This window comes from Emys orbicularis, chromosome 20 (genome assembly GCF_028017835.1).
Source record: "Emys orbicularis isolate rEmyOrb1 chromosome 20, rEmyOrb1.hap1, whole genome shotgun sequence".
In the NCBI taxonomy this organism is placed as follows: Eukaryota; Metazoa; Chordata; order Testudines; family Emydidae; genus Emys; species Emys orbicularis.
In genome coordinates, this window is record NC_088702.1 from 22,139,051 (window position 1) to 22,159,268 (window position 20,218).

The 20,218-nt window shown below is 50.1% G+C and overlaps 2 protein-coding genes across 2 annotated transcripts; both read right to left on the reverse strand.

The window, feature by feature from the left end:
- Positions 1 to 1,968: 1,968 nt before the first annotated feature.
- On the reverse strand, positions 1,969 to 10,767 carry LOC135892400 (myelin-oligodendrocyte glycoprotein-like). Its single transcript, XM_065420175.1, has 5 exons — positions 10,658 to 10,767; positions 8,895 to 8,971; positions 5,360 to 5,713; positions 4,020 to 4,367; positions 1,969 to 3,642 (listed from the first exon to the last, which is right to left on the reverse strand). Exons 2-5 carry the CDS (start codon positions 8,962 to 8,964, stop codon positions 3,449 to 3,451), a joined length of 966 nt encoding a protein of 321 aa, XP_065276247.1. The 5' UTR covers positions 8,965 to 8,971; positions 10,658 to 10,767; the 3' UTR covers positions 1,969 to 3,448.
- A 4,354-nt stretch (positions 10,768 to 15,121) lies between these two features.
- Positions 15,122 to 18,975, reverse strand: LOC135892844 (phospholipase A2 inhibitor gamma subunit B-like). Its single transcript, XM_065420638.1, has 5 exons — positions 18,927 to 18,975; positions 18,369 to 18,485; positions 17,767 to 17,919; positions 17,148 to 17,288; positions 15,122 to 15,336 (listed from the first exon to the last, which is right to left on the reverse strand). Exons 1-5 carry the CDS (start codon positions 18,973 to 18,975, stop codon positions 15,122 to 15,124), a joined length of 675 nt encoding a protein of 224 aa, XP_065276710.1.
- Positions 18,976 to 20,218: the final 1,243 nt, after the last annotated feature.

Sequence of the window (20,218 nt, forward strand, 5' to 3'; positions counted from 1 at the left end):
GACAGTCCTCAGGCACAATGGGGAGAGGCCAACTCTCCAGGTCAGCCTGATTGACAGGGGGCTGGCTAATCAGGGAGTCAGGAGGCCAGGGGGGTCCCGTCCCCCATGTGAGCTGGAATTGCCTGGGTCAGACAGAGTGGGGCCGAGCTAAGGAGAGAGCAGGGGCCTGGGCTGAGCTGGGGAGCAGACCCAGGCCTAGGCCAGGCTTTTAGGGTTTCTTATGCCTCCCCCCCATGCCCTTTGCCCCTCCCAACTGGTTGCTTGACCTTGGCTTGAGAAAGCCAGGCAGCCTCCCAGTGTATGCTCATGTTATTCTCCCACCATGCCCTGTCACACATTAGCTCTATCCTTTATCTCTTCCCATTACACTAACAAACCCAGCTGCCCAGGCAGAAGCAAGACACATGGTGTCTTTGTTCTTTGTTCACACATATCAGACATAAGTGTATCAAAAAGTCAAACCTCAAATTCTCTCTCAGGCTGACAAACCAGCTATATACTAACAAGTGACCCAACTGGGTCATGCTTAACTGTGCCTTAATGAAAATACAATCTGACAAGAGACGTCTTAAATGTTAAGAAAATTTGCCCTCTAAACACTGTCCTTTCTAGGGCATACTCAGATACTAAGGAAGTTAGGAATTGTTAAAAAAAAAAAAAAAAAAAGTCCCAGGGTCCATAGAATAATTGAAGAAAGAAACAATTTGTATTTGCTGATGGAGACGCCGAGGTACGGACAATATCGTCCTCTGGTTTCCATCAGGAGAGCTGAAACGTCTCAGGGCAGCACCGACTGTGACACTAGAAATAAAACTGCCCGGCTTTGTGGGGGAGACTCCTCGAGCTCAGCACTCACCAGGTCCCTTCTCTGGGCCAAGGCTGGCCAGGACCTGCCCTCCCCTGGCTCCACCAGCGGGGGACCGAGGAGCTATTTCCCCACAGGAAGAGCTTTGAGTGTCCTCTGGTGCCAGGGCTGCGAGCGCTGCTGCTGGCTGCGGGGGCTAGCGGGGGGGGGCTAATGTAGGGCTACCATACGTCCGGATTTCCCTGGACATGTCCGGCTTTTCGCTCTTTAAATAGCCATCCGGGGGGGATTTCTAAAAATCAAAAAATGTCCGGGATTTCCACCCGGTTGGCTATTTATCGACCGAAAAGTGGCTGACAGGGCGGTGCACTGGGGCCTCGGCAGCCAAAGCCCCTTTCCGGCTCCCCCCATCCCCTGCAGCCTTAGCACGCCGCCCGGCAGCGCTCAGGCCGGGCTGGGCGCTCCTTGGGGCGCGGAGCCAGACACCTGCTCTAAGCCGAGTGGCACGATAAGGGGGCCGGGGAGTTGGAGAAGGGGGGCAGTCAGGGGACAGGGAGTGGGGGGGGAGGGTTGGATGGGTCGGGAGTTCGGTGGGGGCTGTCAGGGTGGCAGGGGTGTGGAGAGGGGTTGGGACAGTCAGGGAGCAGAGGGGGTTGGATGGGTCGGGAGTTCTGGGGGTCCTGTCAGGGGGCGGGGAGCAGTTGGATAGCGCATGGGAGTCCTGGGGGTCTGTCTGGGGGCAGGGGTGTGAATATGGGGTGGGGGTGTGGATAAGGGTCGGGGCAGTCAGGGGACAGATAGGGTCCTAGGGGGGCAGTTAGGGTGTTGGGTTCTCAGGACGGGGCAGTCAGGGGACAAGAAGCAGGGAGGCTTAGATAGGAGGTGGGGTCCTAGGAGGCAGTTAGTGGCAGGGGTCCCAGGAGGGGGCAGTCAGGGGACAAGGAGCAGGGAGGGGGGTTGGGGGTTCTGAGGGGGGCAGTGGGAGGGAGTGAATGGGGCGGGGCTAGAACGGGGGCAGGGCTAGAGTGGGGCTCCCCCCCCCCGCCGTGTCCTCTTTTTTGATTGTGGAAATATGGTAACCCTAGGCTAATGAGCTCCCAGGCTCTCAGCCGCCCAGCCGGAGGGGGCATGTGGGGATCTCGTTATACCAGCTCTGCTCAGGGTGGGGGCGGACAGAGCCATGCTGACAGCTCTCAGCCACACAGGACAAAGCTGGGGAATTTACATTTCCCACAGCCCGGGGCGGGACAGGCGGGGGCAGGGACAGCCCTGTGCCAGCAGCAACTTCTCAGACCCCACCCAAGGCCTTCAGGGGAGCACGGAGCAGCAGTTCCTCTTCCTGTTTGCACTCCATTGCGATAGGAACCTGGGGTGAGGGAGGGGCAGGTGTCCACCCCCACTCTATAAATAGTGCCTCTGCCAAGAGGGCATGTCTACATGGCTATTCTTAGCCTTGCAGAGCACGTCCAAGTCAATTGATCCGGGCACTAAGACCTGGTGCCTCGGGCCTTTTTTTTTTTTTTTTTTTTGCTGTGTAATTTCTCCCTTCCCTCTGGGCAGGGAAGATAAAACTGTTGCTTTCTCCGGTAGGCTGCAGCTCTTTAGCAGAGCGATTGTGGTCAAAGTGTCATGGCTGAGTGTCGAGTACCTTCCCGGCGTGTGTCTGCTGTGTGCACTGTCGGCAGAGGTGGATCCGGCTTTCTACGACAGGGTGATACAATTTCATGCATCACCCAGAATTCAGAAGGTCCAGAGACAGCTCCCCAAACCATCACACCAACCCTCCCGCAGAACACCAGGGGAGCAGGGAAAGAACTGTGACTCCCTGGCCAGTGGGACTCCTAGTAAATCGTAGGCACCTGATTTCGCTGGCAGAGGGACACAAAAATAGGACATGGGCCAAATTCTCTGGTAAATTGGAGTTACATGAGTAGAGAGTTTGGCCCCATGTCTGCTCTGCCTCCTACAATGACACTTTTATCTTGTGCAAAATGGGCAAAGATCTCTTTGAGAGAGCCGGCTGCAAAGCACGCACCCTGTGACGGTGGAATTCCTTGGCTAACGTTCGCTGCAGGCGGGGGAAACGAAACTTGTCAGGGTCCCAGCTGGATATAAGGAAAACGTCTGTTTCTCCTCCAAGGTGTGACATACACTCCTCTCTGATCGTCTGCAGGGCGCTCTCCTCACGGCCGTTTTTTCTCCTTGCAGACGCCTCATCCAAGTCCACTTTGGAACGGACAAAGTAAAACGTCTTCCCCAGCGTTCGAATCTCCTCCACAAGTCTGGCGTTGGTGTTTGTGAAGCGCCCACAGGGGATGACGATGACCAAGTCACACTGTCTGAAGTGATGCTGCTCAAGGAAAGTGTCTGAGGGACAATTCATTGTCCTGATCCCTGGCAGGTCCCATAGCGTTACATTGGGGTGTCCGGGATGTGAATAACCCTTGGGCTCCACCATCATTTCTCCTGCCACCCCAGTCTCAGCAGCTCCTGTATCGTGTTCTTTCAGACCCCGGGTGGCATTGACAAAAGACGACTTTCCAGATCCCGTCTCTCCGACTACGGCAACGTCGAGACTTTCATTCTTGACTGCCTCACTGACCTCTTCAAGGTGGTAGCAGGAGTGTGTTTGGCTTTTCTGATTCATTGGCTGTCAACCGGTTTGAGAGGCTGGTCTCCGCCCTCCTGCTGTTTCCGTTGGGACCAAAACTGAAAACTCTTTAATTTGCGCAGCAGGAAACGACGGTGCTTGTTAATGATAATAAACGCTATAATTAATAACGGAACTGAAAACATGGCATAGTACACATCTAGTGATGGCCGGTTACTCACAAAGCCTGTAAAAGACAAACAGAAAACAAAATAAAAACTCTCATCGATGCTATTGGCACATTCTCAGCCCTTCCCTTCCCAGCCCTTGTGCAGCCTACAATCTGCTTCGTTTTTCCCCTGCTGCTGCACATTAAGCAGCAGCTTTCGTTGAGGTATCCGCAAGGCCTCTTCCTTGTGTGGCTAAAGTTGGTCAGAAGCCAGCAATGCACGTATGTCTCATATTGACCCTAGGGGGAAGCAGGGACACCCTGGACCAGAGCTATCAAGGTAGAACCTGCCAAGGCTGGGGAAAAGGTTAAGGTTACATCAAGGTAGATACCTTAAGCGCTTTTCTCAAGTGTAGGAAAACCCCTCGGGGCTTGTACTATACGCTGTCCCATACCTTCGACTGTAACTTGCATCCGCACAGAAAACCGCCCCAGTTCCGGCTTGACATGGCAGATGTAGAATCCCTCATCCTGGCTGCGAACTCTCCGTAACGTCAGGGACGCATTTCCCTGCGGGAATCTCTCCGGGTGGAGTTGTGTTCTGCCCTTGTAAGCGACATCTTGTCTCTGCAACTTGTCCATCCCGTTATAATAACTGTGAACCAGGAGATCCCGCCCCTCGGCTTCTTCCTTCTTCCAGGTGATGTTCAACGGCTGGCCGTTTAATCCGAATTCAAAGGGGCAGCTCAGGGTGACGTCCTGCCCCCGCTGAGCTACAATAGGAGACTTCATTTCACTCTCCCCTTAATGAGAAACAAGGCTCAGAATTATTTACCCCAGCTCCAGAGGCAACTTTTTGTCACATTCCCCCTTTTACACATACAAACATGCCACACTCGTAACATGCACACAACACGACAGACACCCAGCACACCCACAACGCACACAACCTTCACAACACTCCCAACCCACCACACTTACATGACACACATGCACAACACACAATGCTCACACAGCACACACACAACAACACACACAGACCTTCCAAGTTACCGAGAAGACTATATTACTTCGCAAAATTCACATCCACAGAAAGGCCTAGAACAGGGGTAGGCAACCTATGGCACGCGTGCCAAAGGTGACACGTGAGCTGATTTTCAGTGGCACTCACGCTGCCCAGGTCCTGGCCACCGGTCCGGGGGGCTCTGCATTTTAATTGAATTTTAAACGAAGCTTCTTAAACATTTTTAAAACCTTATTTACTTTACATACAACAATAGTTTAGTTCTATATTATAGACTTATAGAAAGAGACCATCTAAAAACGTTAAAACGTATCCCTGGCATGAGAAACCTGAAATTAGAGTGAATAAATGAAGACTTGGCACAGCACTTCTGAAAGGTTGCCGACCCCTGGCCTAGACCATCACCAGCCCTCCACTTGGGCTGTCAGTGGGATTTGAACCCATGACCCTTAGAACTAAAGGTATGTGCATCTATCATGTGAGCTAAAGGAACAATTCCAACAGCTATTACCACTCTTAGGCTATTATCTCTTTAGGTAGAGGACAAAGGTAAGCACTGTGCTTGTGTGGGCTAAACCTATGTGGAAAAACATAAGGCTACGTAGTGGCTGAAAGTCAAGGCAAAGCGCTGCTGGCGCAGACGTGGCCTGTGTCTGCACTGGGGGATTGTGGCGCTTTAACCAGACCTGGCTCTGCTGGGCGATCACATTGTACACAGTGAGTGACTGTGTCTCAGACGCTCAGACAGGGACACAGACAGAGGAAACCTACTTAGCACGGCCAGGGAAATCGTGTGGGACGAGGTTCCCAGCTCAGAGGTGACGTAGCAGAGGTAGGAGCCCTCGTCCTGGAAGCGCACAGCCCTGAGTTGCAGGGACGCATTTCCTTTGTGGATTCCCTCTCGGTACAGCTGCGTCCGGCCCCGGTAAACCTTGTCCTGTCCCTGCCACAGGTCCCTCTGCCCATAGTAGCTCTGAACCAGGAGAGCTTCTTCCTCAGCTCTTTGCATCTTCCAGGTGATGTTCAGTCGATGGAGTTTTACCCCCGGTATGTGGTGGAAGGTGCAGTCCAGTGTGATGTCCTCGCCATAGTGAGCTGTGATGGATGGCTGTGCTCCAGCGACTCCTTAAAGGGAAGCAGAGGTTGGTGGGGGAACCTTTCAGCTGGGGAATCGTACCCCTAGTTCACAAGTGTAGAAATAGCCTATGCTAGCAGATGTCTCTAGTGTAGACAGGGCTGCAGCTGCAGTGGTATAAAGGGGTTTAGACCAGTACAGCTAGTGCTCTATCTGAAGGGGAATACGCTAGACTGGTATAAGGCAGCTTTACACCGGAGTCAGTGCGTGCGCTCTAGGGATTGTACTGATATAACTGTATCAGCGGAAAAGCACATATGTAACTAACATACGGGGTGGCGCTGGGGGATGGGGTTTGCAGGGGGTAAAGCCACCCCAAAATTTGCCTTAGCCCACTTGTAGCCACCCCTCCTAGAGCTGGGCACCCTGCCAGCAGCTACCAGCCGCTCTCTGGCCTCCCATCTCCCACTGCAATAGAGTCTCCCCTTCTTTGGGAAGCAGTTCAGTGGCTGGCGTGGCGCTGGGTGAACTCGCCCGATGCCAGAGGTGGCCGTGCCCACGTGGGTCTCCGCTGAGCTGGGCCGGGGGCAGGGCACCTGTCTGTGCTGGTGCCCCTGGCTCAGGAGTGGGGGCTGCAACTGCTGCTGTACTGAACAATCATTCAGGCTCCTGGGTGCTGGGCTTAAAGAGACAGCGCGCTGACACACTCACTCAGGCACACACATACGGGCTCTATCACACACTGCCCCCCCCTCCACACACACACACTCATACACACACTTGTATTATTAATGTTGTTATTTTTTGGTACTTCCTGTCGAAATGCGCAATGCACGTATACGCGCTGTAATTTTATTCTTTCAAAGTTTAAGGATTACTGTTATTTGAGTTTTTTGGCTGGTCTGTGCATTTCATAATTTTATTTCTCTCCTATTCTTAAATTTAATTCTTTCAGTAGTGAGTTCTAAAATACCTGACCTGTCCTGGTTGGAGTAATTACCATTATTACTTTTATTACCATACTGTGCTTTGTCATTCATTATTTAAAGTGGTACAATCAAATAATAGTATCCTTCTAGTATGTAAAATTAGCTTGTACTCACCTTAGCACTGACAGTTTTAAAAAAATAGTAAGCTAAACAGGGAGGGATAGCTCAGTGCTTTGAGCATTGGCCTCCTAAACCCAGCGTTGTGGGTTCAATCCTTGAGGGAGCCATTTAGGGATCTGGGGCAAAAATCCATCTGGGGATTGGTCCTGCTTTGGCCTGGTCTACACTACGACTTTAATTCGGATTTAGCTGCTTTAATTCGAATTAACGCTTGACCCGTCCACACAACGAAGCCATTTAATTCGAATTAAAGAGCCCTTTAATTCGATTTCTGTACTCCTCCTCGACGAGAGGAGTAGCGTCAAAATCGGTATTGTTAATCCGAATTAAGGTTAGTGTGGCCGCAATTCGATGTTATTGGCAATTCAATGTTATTGGCTACCCACAATGCAATGCTCTGGAAATCGATGCTACTACGGTAGCTTGGACGCACACCACCGAATTAATGGTGCCTAGTGTGGCCGAATACATTCGAATTTATAAAATCGGTTTCCTAAATTCGAATTATATAAATTCGGATTAATCCCGTAGTGTAGACATACCCTTTGAGCGGGGGTTGGACTAGATTGGACTAGATACCTCCTGAGGTACCTTCCAACCCTGATATTCTATGATAATTTTAGACACCGCGCAGATGAAGGTCACTTATTTTCAAATTGTATTTTTAAATATATCTGTAAAATAACTTAAAATTTGTACAAAAATAAACGTGGTTCCAAGCTGATACTAAGAGTAATATTGGAGTCAAATGTTAGTGAGTCACGTATGACTGCCTAGGAAGGAGTATTGCAGAAAGGGATCTGGGGGTCACAGTGAATCACAAGCTAAATATAAATCCACAGTGTAATTCTGTTGCAAAAAAATCGAACATCATTCTGGGATGTATTAGCAGGAGTGTTGTAAGCACGACACGAGAAATAATTCTTCCGCTCTACTCTGTGCTTAGACTTGTGGAGTCTTGTGGTTAGGTGTAAGCTGGAGTCTTGTGTCCAGTTCTGGGCAACACGTTTCAGGAAAGATGTGGACAAACTGGAGAAAGTCCAGAGAAGAGCAACAGAAATGATTAAAGGTCTAGAAACATGAGCGATGAGGGAAGATTGAAAGAACTGGGTTTGTTTAGTCTGGAGAAGAGAAGACTGAGAGGGGACATGATAACAGTTTTCAAGTCCATAAAAAGTTGTTACAAGGAGGAGGGAGAAAAATTGTTCATGTTAACCTCTGAGGTTAGGACAAGAAGCAATGGGTTTAAATTGCAGCATGGGCGATTTAGGTTAAAAATTTTCCTAACTGTCTGGGTGGTTAAGCACTGGAATAAATTGCCTAGGGTGGGTGTGGAATCTCCATCATTGGGGATTTTTAAGAGCAGGTTGGACAAACACCTGTCAGGGATGGTCTAGATAATACTTAGTCCTTCCATGAGTGCAGGGGACTGGACTACATGACCTCGTGAGGTCCCTTCCAGTTCTACGATTCTATGATTGTAAATGGTAAACATAAATGTCAAAATAATTAGGAAAAAACCCTTAATCATAATGTTAAAATTAAGTAACTACATTTTTAGTGGAGTGAAAAACAATTGGCTAAAATAAAGGAGATAATGGCAGGAACACAGAGTGTGTCTGTGAGAGAAAGTGAGCTGATTTTTAGCAGCTTTTATTTATTGGTATTCATCTCTACGAAAGACAGTGTACAAAGTATCAAGAGTGTGTTTCTGAGATCTGCGCTAAAGCTCCAGAACTGATACCACAAGGCTTGGGGTGGGGAACACCTTGCTGAGTTATCTCCTGATTGTTCTACACTTACATATAAACGTAAAACATGGCTTTAATTGGTGTATTTCGTTTTCTTTCTTTCTATAGAAATTAGACACAGGGCTCCTGTCAGCTAATTCCCAAGTTATTATCTGAAAAAAACTAGAGTTTTCAGGTGCCTAAATAGCCCCTTGGAATCACGATTAAAGTTGCCCCCACCCCCAAAATCTGAAACGGCGCCACTGGGACAGACTGGGACCAGCTAAAAAAAAAGGGGGGGGCATATGGGGCAAACCCAGGAGGGAAATGGACAATTAAAGTGACACCAGATCACTCAATAGAAGCAGGAGAGTGAAGCAGGTGGCATGTACCATAGAGAGTCCACAGAGCCATCAAAAGCAGTGACCAGCCAGGGCTTGTTCCCATCCTGACTCTGACCATTTCAAATCTGCAAGAGAAGGAGAGAAAATGCTCCCATTAGCTGCATTCCAGACACCAGCCCCTGGGAACAACATTCACACTGGCCCTGCAGCCCCGGGTTCCCTGCAGCCCCACTCACCCCAGCACAAACCGGGAGTCACTCCGCTGAAGGCCGCTTAACTGGGCCTGATTCTCAGTCACGTCCTGGCTCCTTCACCGAGGTCTTGCAGTGAGCCAGAGGTTTGTAAAGGGGATTTAGTGTGAATGAGAATCAGGATGAACAGTTTTAAGCTGGGGTAAGTAGCATTTGCATGCAAAAGGGGCCAGATCCCAGCCAGGGTCAATGGGCCGTAGCTTCATTGGAGTCAAAAGGGGCCAGATCCCAGCTGGGGTCAATGGGCCGTAGCTCCACTGGAATTAATGTGGTTGTGCCAATTTACACCTAACCCTTAACGGGGGTTTATAGAAATTACACTCACAGCTCTAGAATCAAATAGAAACTCAGAGCCTGGTTTTCATTTACACTAAGGCCCCTTTAAAACTCTCTGGCAGTGTAACGGGGCTTTAACATCGGTGAAAAAAAATGTGCTTCCACTTTAAGTCCCTTGTTCACTGTCACAGCAGTGCAATAGGTCTTCAGTGTGAATGAAATCACACCCCCACATCATTTCTGCAGGTTTTTTTTAACCACGCTATAAAAGTTCAGAGAGGGAAAATAATTCTCTATTATATTCTATGCGATGCTTTAAACAAAACCCGTTTGAGTTGCACATTGCACTCTATTCAGCGCTGATAAGGCCTCGGCTGGAGTACTGAGTCCAGTTCTGGACACCACACCTGGGGAAAGGGGTGGACAAATTGGAGGAAGTCCAGAGGAGGGGAGCAAACATGATGAAAGGTCTAGAAAACATGATGTATGAAGAAAGATTGAAAAAAACAGGTTTGTTTAGTCTGGAGAAGAGAAGACTAAGGGGCGGGGGGACCTGATATCAGGTTTCAAGTAAATCAAAGGTTGTTATAAATAGCAGGGTGATAAATTGCTCTCCTTAATCACCGAGGACAGGACAAGAAGCAATGGGCTTAAATTGCAGCAAGGGAGATTTTGGTTAGACATCAGGAAAAACTTCCTGTCAGGGTGGTTAGGCACTGAAACAAATTTCCTAGGGAGGTTGCGGCATCTCCGTCACTGGAGATTTTTAAGAGCACATTGGACAAATCCCTATCAGAGATGGTCTAGATAATACTTCATCCTGCCTCAGTACAGGGGATGGACGAGACGACCTAGCGAGGTCCCTTCCAGTCCTGTCATTCTATGATTGCCGGTCATATAGGGTGACCAGACAGCAAATGTGAAAAATCAGGACGGGGGTGGGGGCGGGGCATAATAGGAGCCTATATAAGAAAAAGGTCCCTATAAAATCGGGACATCTGGTCATGCTACGGTCATATGACTCAGCAGTCATTTTAGTTCAGAGTAGCAGCCGTGTTAGTCTGTATCTGCAAAAAGAACAGGAATACTTGTGGCACCTTAGAGACTAACACATTTATTTGTGCATCAGCTTCCGTGGGCATCCGATGAAGTGGGCTGTAGCCCACAAAAGCTGATGCTCAAATAAATGTGTTCGTCATTTTATTGTTCATTTTGCAGCTGCCATTTGAAATGTCTCTTGTAGTTACAGGCAAAAGGCAGCCAGACGAGAGAGGAGTCTCTTACCTTCCACCCCAAGTGCACCAGACCCTCCGACCTCCTCGATGAACTCAGAGAAGCAGAATAATCCCCGTGTGTTCCTCCATCTTCCTCCCTTCCTGTGTCTCTCGGCGTGGCTGAGCTCTGAGGAACATGGAAAGTGAAAGTAAATTAGGCAACGATCTAGAGCCCGGAGCAAAGTTCAGCTCGCTCAGGGCTTTCAGGGGAGTGGAGGATCAGGCCCGCACACCCGGAGTTTGTCGCCTGTCACCAAACGCACCACCCTCCTGACCGGCGATAGCCCCCCAGTGTGTAGTGTATTAAACTGCTCCCCGTAGGAATGTGCTACTGGTAGCAGTTATGGATAGGTAGGATTGTAAGAAACTGCTACTGTATAAAACTGCTCCCTGATGTAGCAAATGCCCACCGGTAGCAGTTTCTTTTACTATAGTGTGTGAAATTGCTACCTGTAGAAATGTGCTATCTGTAGCAGTTATTGATATGTATAGATTGTAAGAAGCTGCTGTTGTAAAAAACTGCTACTTGATGTAGCAACCTAAACCTCCCTTGCTGCAATTTAAGCCCATTGCTTCTTGTCTTATCCTCAGCGGTTAAGGAGAACAGTTCTCCCTCTTCCTTGTAACAAGCTTTTATGTACTTGAAAACGGTTATCATGTTTCAATATTCCCTCAAAGGTCATGTTTTCTAGACCTTTCATCTTTCCCCCCCCCCTCTTCTCTGGATTTTCTCCAATTTGTCCACATCTTTCCTGAAATGTGACGTCCAGAACTGGACACAATACTCCAGTTCAGGCCTAATCAGCGCGGAGTAGAGCAGAAGAATTACTTCTTGCGTCTTGCTTATAACACTCCTGCTAATACAGCACAGAATGATGTTCAGTTTTTTTGCAGCAGCGTTACACTGTTCACTCATATTCAGCTTGTGATCCACTATGACCCCCAGATCCCTTCCTGCAGTTCTCCTTCCTAGGCAGTCATTTCCCAGTCTGTATGTGTGCAACTGATGGTTCCTTCCTAAGTCAAATACTTTGCATTTGTCCTTACTGAATTTCATCCTATTTATTTCACACCATTTCTCCAGTTTGTCCAGATCATTTTGAATTTTCATCCTATCCTCCCAAGCACTTGGAAACCCCTCCCTGCTTGGTATCGTCCACAAACTTTATAAGTGTACTCTCTATGCCATTATCTAAATCATTGATTAAATCATTAAATCATTTTGAATAGAAACGTATCCAGAACTGATCCCCGCAGAACCCCACTTGTTATGTCCTTCCAGCCTGACTGTGAACCACTGATAACTACTCTCTGGGAACGATTTTCCAACCAGTTTTGCACCCACCTTATTGTAGCTCCATCTAGGTTGTATTTCCCTGGTTTGTTTATGAGAAGGTCATGGGAGTCAGTATCAAAAACTTTACTAACGGCAAGATAGACCATGTTGACCACTTCCCCGCAACCACAAGGCTTGTTACCCTGTCAAAGAAAGCTATCAGGTTGGTTTGACACAATTTGTTATTGACAAATCCATGCTGGCTGTTACTTATCACCCTATTATCTTCTAGATGTTTGCAAATTGATTGCTTAATTATTTGCTCAATTATCTTTCCAGGTACACACGTTAAGCTGACTGGTCTGTAATTCCCCAGGTTGTCCTTATTTCCTTTTTTATAGATGGGCACTATATTTGCCCTTTTCCAGTCTTCTGGAATCTCTCCTGTCTTCCATGACTTTTCAAAGATAATTGCTAATGGCTCAGATATCTCCTCAGTCAGCTCCTTGAGTATTCTAGGACACATTTCATCAGGCCTTGGTGACTTGAAGACATCTAACTTGTCTAAGAAATTTTTAACTGCAGTATGTGGGACACTCTAGGCGAGGTCTCTATGGTCAGGATGGGGGTGTCACTGCAGTAAGGGGTGCTCTAGTCAGGGTCTCTATGGTTAAGGGAGGGGAAGGGCACTAGATAGGGTTGCCAGGTTGTCTCTGTCTCACAAAACTGGGTGACTGGATGAGAAAATGGCAGATGAACACCTTCCATATGAGGAGAGATTAAAACGATTGAGACTGTTCATCTTGGAAGAGAGACGACTGGGGGAATACAATAGAGGTCTATAAAACCCTGAAAGGCACAGAGGAAGTAAATAAGGAAGTGTTATTTACCCCTTCACATAACACAAGAACCAGTCATCACCTGATGAAATTAACAGGCAGCAGGTTTAAAACAAACAAAAGGAAGTATTTCTTCACACAACGCACAGTCAACCTGTGGAACTCCTTGCCAGGGGATGTTGTGAAGGCCAAAAGTATAACTGGTTCAAAAAAGGAATTGGATAAGTTCCTGGAGGATAGGTCCATCAATGGCTATTAGCCAAGATGCTCAGGGATGCAACCCCAGGGTCTGGATGTCCCTCAGCCTCTGGCCACCAGAAGCTGGGACAGGACGACAGGGGATGGATCACTCAATAATTGCCCAATTCTGTCCATTCTCTCTGGGGCACCTGGTATTGGCCACTGTCGGAAGACAGGATACTGGGCTAGATGGACCATTGGTCTGATCCAGTTTACTACAGTAGAAGAGATTGGAGACCCAGGCCCAATGAATGGCTATCTAATCTTATCTATCTATCTATCCATCCCAAAACAGACCCCTCTATCTCTCCATTACATATACACCCTACAATCTATCATTCTCTCTCTCTCTCTCTCCCCCCAGACACACCCATCTGATTCATTGACTCCAATGGAGCTACGGCCCATTGACCCCAGCTGGGATCTGGCCCCATTGACTCCAATGGAGCTGCAGCCGATTGACCCCAGCTGGGATCTGGCCCCATTGACTCCAAGGGAGCTATGGCCCATTGACCCCAGCTGGGATCTGTCTATATTTTACATACCTGTCCCCTTCTGGGTAATCCCAGAGCAGAGCAAGTGAGTGGAAGACACTAGTCCAGTCCCAGCTCTGATGGGATGGTGCATGATGCCCCCTAGTGGTCACTGATGGAATATTCTGGGCCATGGGGGAGGGCTCTTTCCGACCTCCTCAATCAGAGATTGATGGGCTCAGAAACAGGTAGGCCTGTGTCCCTTTTATGCTCATCTCTCTAATGAGGCTGTGGATCATCTCATTGTCTGTCCAAATGGCCAATCATGTCTGAATCCTGGTGCTGGCGGTTTCCAATGTCAGGGAGTTCTGCAGGTTAACGCCATCTCAACAGAAAAAACTTATCATTTATCATCTTTAAATCTAAGGTTTTAAAGGGGCAGCTCCGCAGGGTTAAGGGGTCATCCACATTATCCATGGCGGGTGGGTCTCTGTTGATCCTAGAGGGCTCTCTCGCTTTCCCCCCACCCTCTCGGTGGGATGGTTTACTGTAGCACCGATGTAACCCGGATCCATACCAGTGTGTGTCTGTCACCCCCTCTAGTGGCTGGATCCTGTAAAGTGGTTTAGGGAGCTGTGATGCCACACACAGCTATAGATGCGTCTCCTTTAATTCCAATGTTAAACTCTCCTGCGTTTACCCCCCCCCCCCCAAGTCCAAGGTTCAGTCCTGGTGTCCGGTATCTTTCCAACAACTGCTCTGTGCAGGAAGCAGAGCTGCCCCGGCATCCCCAAGCATGGGGCGGGGAGGGAGGGGGCAGGGAAAGCTGCTTTAACCCTTTAGGGTCTCCAGGCCTGGTTGGTGGGTCCTGCAACAAAAAATATTTACGTTTAAAAAAAATCGGGTTTTTCAGCTGAATATTTTTCAGTTTTATGACAAAAAATATTCTAAGAAATACGCCCCCCCCAATAAACAAACCCCATTTTTCAACAGACTCTAGGGCCTGTAGGAGGGTGGGTGTGGCATGGGAGATGGCTGTGTCCCTATAGTGTGTGTGTGCTCTCCTGATTCCACTGCTGGGAGTCCTCCTAGATCCAAACAGCTACAGAACCGGGTTTCTGACAGCCCCACGACCCCTGCTAGAATTAAACATGGGGAAATAATCCCGATCATCACAAACACACACATGTAATCCCAGACACAAACCCGCACACGCACACACTCACTATCTCACACACAGACACATGATCCAAGACTCACAGTTACACAGACAATCCAGGAGTCAGAATTATACACACCACACACACAGTCCAAGACATGATTACACACACATAAGATTTGCTATCACACAGAGATGCACACACACAGTCCAACACTCATGATCACACACAGACACACACGAGACTCATGCTTGCATACACCCAGAGTCCAACATTCACAATTACACACAGACACACAGTATCTGAGATTCATGATTACAGACAGACACACACACAACAATTTTCTCTTGTCTGTTTTATTCCGTTAATGCCACTAAAGAGGAAGTGAATCTGAGCTGAGCATGGGAGCCTTTAGCAGGGGTGCGTCCGTCTGCCACCTGCGGTGTGGTTATATAGGGCCACGTGGCTGGGACACGGGCATGGGGATCAGGAGAGGACGTTCGCCAGCAGGACGGTAACGAGGGCTGGGAGGACGAGTCTGGCTGGTTCTGGAGCCATGCTGGCCACACGGAAGGCTGGTCTGCATTCGGCCGTAGTGAGATCCGCACTGAATCCCGCAAAGGCCCCTTTGAACTGTTGTATATTGGTGCAGGCAGACTCGGTGGCGCAGCCTTTCAGGGTGCTGTGCACGGTTGTCCCACCTGTGGGGGGGGGGGGCAAAACAGCAGGGTCAGTGTCTGGGGACCTCTGGCCTCTTACGGCTCTGACCCTATACAACACCCTCCCCGTCCTCCTCTGCGCCACTCCCTGCTGCCCATCTAGACCCGCCCCCAACAGTCTCCCTTCCTCTGCTCTGATATAGTCTCACTCTGTGGACCTCTGGGCAAGTCATGTAGGGCTCTGATCCCTAATGAACTTTGGAGCAGGCCTGTGTTAGTCCCACCATTCACCTGGCAATGGTGTAGCTCACCGATGGTGGCAGTAGTGGGATCCCTAAGAAGTTCTCAGTCAAGGCGTCTGTACAGAACCTGGCATGTTGGGACTCCCAATTTCAGATGGGGAGGGGGGGCATGCAGCACCTTGCACAGCAGGGATCCCCGTCTCAGCCAAGGGGGTCTGTGCAACATCCGGATCAAAAAGGTCCCGATCTCAGTTGGGGCATCTGTTATACCATTCTACCATCAGTAAGAAAGAAATATCTCTGGGACCGCCAGGTCAAACCAGCTGGGGGATTTCTGCAGCAGTCCCAGGGATGGTGTGTTTGTGCCATCACTTTTTCTGTATTACTTTTGATTTGTAGAACAGTCGGCTCTAGAGACACCACGGCAGTTTGGGGGCCTATTGTGCAGGGTGCTGTGCATAGGACAGTATCCCGTCTCCATCAGTGGCCAGCACTAGATTCTGCAGAGAAAGGGATCAAAACCGCCCAATATGTGGGATAATCTCCTCCTACTCTAGATCTCGTCCTGATTGCTAATAGCTAGAGATCATCTTAAGACCTGAAAGAGGAGGTTCAATATCCCTGCCAACATTTTTACGATCATTTATTATGATCACTCCGATAAGCATACAATCCCTTTTTGAATCTTGTTCAACTCTTGACCACGGAAATTTCTTGTGGTGGGGAGTTCCACGGACTAACGGTGTATTGACTGGAAAATGTGTTTCCTTTATCATAATGAACTTGTCCCTTTTCAATTTCATTGAACATTCGCTTATGTCCTATCCTGTGACAGCGGGCGTTCAGAAGTTCTCGATCTCCCCGCTCTAGTGCTCAGTCACATTTTTCAGCTGAAACTTTTTTTCAGTGAAAAATGCAGATTTGACCACTTGGAAACATTTTGCGAATTCAAAGTTACAGAATTGTTTCAGTCGGAAGAAACCCCATAAAAAAAACTCTGCGGAAAAAATAGAAACTTTTCACTCTTTTGGTTCAAAACAACTTTTCCTTCCAACATTTCTTTTTTTAAACTTTATCAACATTAACAACCCCTCAAAATCAAAACCAGATGTTTCATTTCACCCAAAATGAAACTTTTTCTGACTTTTCAGTTTGTTGAAAGTGCCCAAAAAATCATTAATTTTTGATTGGACCCGAAACAACTATTTTCTTCCTTTTTTTTTGGTGTTGGCATAGAACTAAAGATCTATCTATCTAGCTATCTCCCTTATTTGTTCAGCTCTCTGCTTCTCTATCACAATCATAATTTCATATGTTCTATCATGTCGCCTCTCTTATTCCCAAGGAAAAATAGCCCCAGTTGGTTCCCTTCTTTTCACAGGTTTTTCCAAACCTTCCTTGTCACCTGTCTCCAAACCCTCATGAATTCTAAAATAAAACCCCAACGGGTGCGTAGGGGAAACAGAGGTACAGTGAGGAGAAATCACGGGGATAGAATCCAGGTGTGCTGAGACTCTACCCAATTCTTCCCCACGGCAGGGGATTGCCTGTGTGCGTGGCTCCCTCCTGGATGGGGAAACCTGAACAGAGAAACAGCCAAATGGCAATTACCGGTTTTCACGGTGCCGCTGATATGGATGCACTGGGTCTGGGCTCCTGTGCAGTCGATGATCTCTTCATTGCAGTGATGGGTAAACACAGAGTAGCAGGCTGGGCAGTGCCGGCCGTTCAGGGTGGTGTTAGCCGGGGGCACTGGGAAGAAGCGGAGCAAACGCAGTCAGCTCGGGGGACGAGCCCCAGGCGGCGTCGGGGCAGGGAGAGCAGTTGGGGGCTGAACAGCTCAGCCCTGGGTGCCCCCTGCAGGGGGAGCTGTAGCTCTGGGGACGCCGGGGACAGCAGGGGCAGGGGAGAGGTTTGCAGCAGTGAGCCCTGGACCCCGCCCTGGGTGGGGCCAGCCGGGTTCACACCTGGCAGGAGCCTAAAGCCCCGCCCACTAAACTCCACCCAGCCAGGAGCTGAGTGTTATTCAATGGGGCGCCCCCTGCAGGGCGGGAGGACTACTCCCGTGGCTGAGTGTTATTCAATGGGGCACCCCAATGGATTCTTGCATAATCCTTTTTCCATCCTCCCACAGAGACACCTGCAGGGGTCAGGAAGAGGAGGAGAGGACATGAGGAGGGGGAAGAGCTGGAGGGAGAAGGAGCAGGGAGACAGAGACGGAGCTGGGTACCGGTAACGGAGGCTGTTTTACAGGCCTGCCCCACACAGCAGGCGATGTTCGTGATCATGGAGATCCCGTTCCCAAAAGTCATGTAAAGAGGACTGAGGCCGCATTGGCTGGAGGACACGCAGGCCTTGATAAAGTTAGGACTCTTAATCTCGCCTGCATGGGAGGAAGAGGAGATGAGGCTTCATTCGCTGGTGTTGCTGTCTCCGCCTCCCCATCACATCTCTTCACATGCATGATCATGATCAAGATAGGGAAACTGAGGCACGGCGTATGGGAGGAATGATTCCTCCAAGGTCAGTATAGAACCAGGAGTGCTGATACCCACTGCTGCTTCCACCCCCTCAACCTAACCCTCTAGATCTCTCTCCCCTTCCCAGAGCCAGGGATTTAACCCAGGAGTCCTGTCTCCCAGCCCCCACTACTCAAACTCACCAGACCCCACTCCCTTCTCAGAGCCAGGGCTGGAACCCAGGTTTCCTGGCTCCCAACCCCCTGCTCTAACCCACTAGACCTGCCACCTCCTGGTACTGGGAAGGGAATGATGGATGGCTGACTCCAAATCAGACAGTGTTCGGGGCTGGTTCAGGGTCTCCGGCACCCACCTGCTACGGTTTCTGTTTTAATGATCCCACAGGAATCCATTCGCTCACTGCAGACTTGCACACTGCCCGTACAGCTGTCACTTGTGCTGAAGCAAACCTCGCACGAAACACAGGTCCCTATGGAAGGAAAGGCAACATGATTCATCTGTGCACAGCCCTCACTCCACTCTCTCCAGTCCCATTGACTCCAGTGGAGCTACGGCCCATTGACCCCAGCTGGGATCTGGCCCTGAATTTCTTGGTTTTGTTCCAGTGTCGTCCCTCCCTCTATTGCAAAACCAAGTGAGGTAGCTGAGAAAGGGGGAGAAATCTTTACCTCTCCTAGAGCTCGGTGGGAGCTGGAGGTCCCCCTCTCCCCAGAGAAGATCGGTGGGGAGAATTTCCTCCAGATAGGACAGGTGGCGAGCAGCCCCCCAGCCCAGGGGCAGGATCTCAGTACTGAGGCATATTTCACCCCGGGAAGGAGAGCTGCTTCCCGCCAGAGCAACTATTCCAGGGTGGGTCTTTTTCTGTTAGCGCTGGGCAGGGGTTCCAAGACCCCCGAAACCCCGTTCTCACCTGTATCCAGCAGGGCCGAGAAGAGGCAGAAGAGGAGAGGTGTCTTCATGCTGCCGGGGATGGAGCCGGACTGTGCTGTGAGCCAGGGGTCTCTGATGCAGGAAACTTTCTGGCCAGAGGTTGGCAATTATCCACAGAGGCGAGGGCGATGTTGCAATTAGCGTCACCCAGCCCAAAATGGGAAGCAGGAAGGATTTTAATTGGAGGCCTTGGAATGTCAACACGGAGGCCCCCCAGGAATGTAAGGGCTGGATGCGGTGTTCATCACATGCCCGTGGGCGGCTCAGTGCACTGCCCTGGGTTTGATTCAGGCCTTGGGCGCTGGCTCCGTGGGCTGGGGTGATGCCCGGCACCTGCAGCGGGCTGGGGGGAAAGGTGCTGGTTTTGTGGCAGTTGCTTTCTCGCCAGATTGGAGGGGCCTAGGACGGCCCGCTGGGAGGTGGTGCTGGTGGAGCGGGACGATGGGGGACCCTGGCACTGGGGAGAGTGTGGGGGCATGCAGAGAGTAGGGGTGCCAGGTTTGCCCAGGTTGGCCCCTTCTCTGGGGTAGCTGCAGGGCCGGCTCCAGGCACCAGCGGAGGAAGCATATGCCTGGGGCAGCACATGCTAAGGGGTGGAATTCCCTCCATTCTTGGGGTGGCACAGTCCGGGTGGCATTTTTTTTTTTTTTGCTTGGGGCAGCAAAAAGGTAGAGCCGGCCCTGGGTAGCTGTCCCCAGGAAATCTGTGAGGCGTTCTATGCACGCGGCCAGGCGGCCGGTGTCACGGGCTCAGGATCATCCCAGGTGTCCTGGGTTTTTGTATCTCAGAGGTGGGAACCCTAGAGGCTCTGGCATTGGGGGGAGGGAGAATGGGGGGGCACAGAGCCTCTGGCATTGGGGGGAAGAGGAATAAGAGGGCACAGAGCCCCTGGCATGGGGAGATGGGAGCACACAGAGACCCTGGCATATGGGGGAGGAGGAATGGGGGGGCACAGAGCCTCTGGCATTGGGGGAGAGAGACTGGGGGGTCACAGTGCCCCTGGCATTGGGGGGAGGAGGAATGGGGGGCACAGAGCTCCTGGCATGGGGGAGGGAGGGCACACAGAGCCCCTGGCATTGGGAGATGGGGGCACACAGAGCCCCTGGCCTAGGGGGTGGAAGGAATGGGAAAGCACAGAGCCCCTGGCATGGGGGAGGGAAGATAGGGGACATGACAGATCCCCCAGCATAGGAGGAAAGGGGGCCCTGCTGTATTAATTTAGACGGACTAAGAAGGCCGGAGGGGTGGCCTAACCCTGTCACTGTCCAGCAT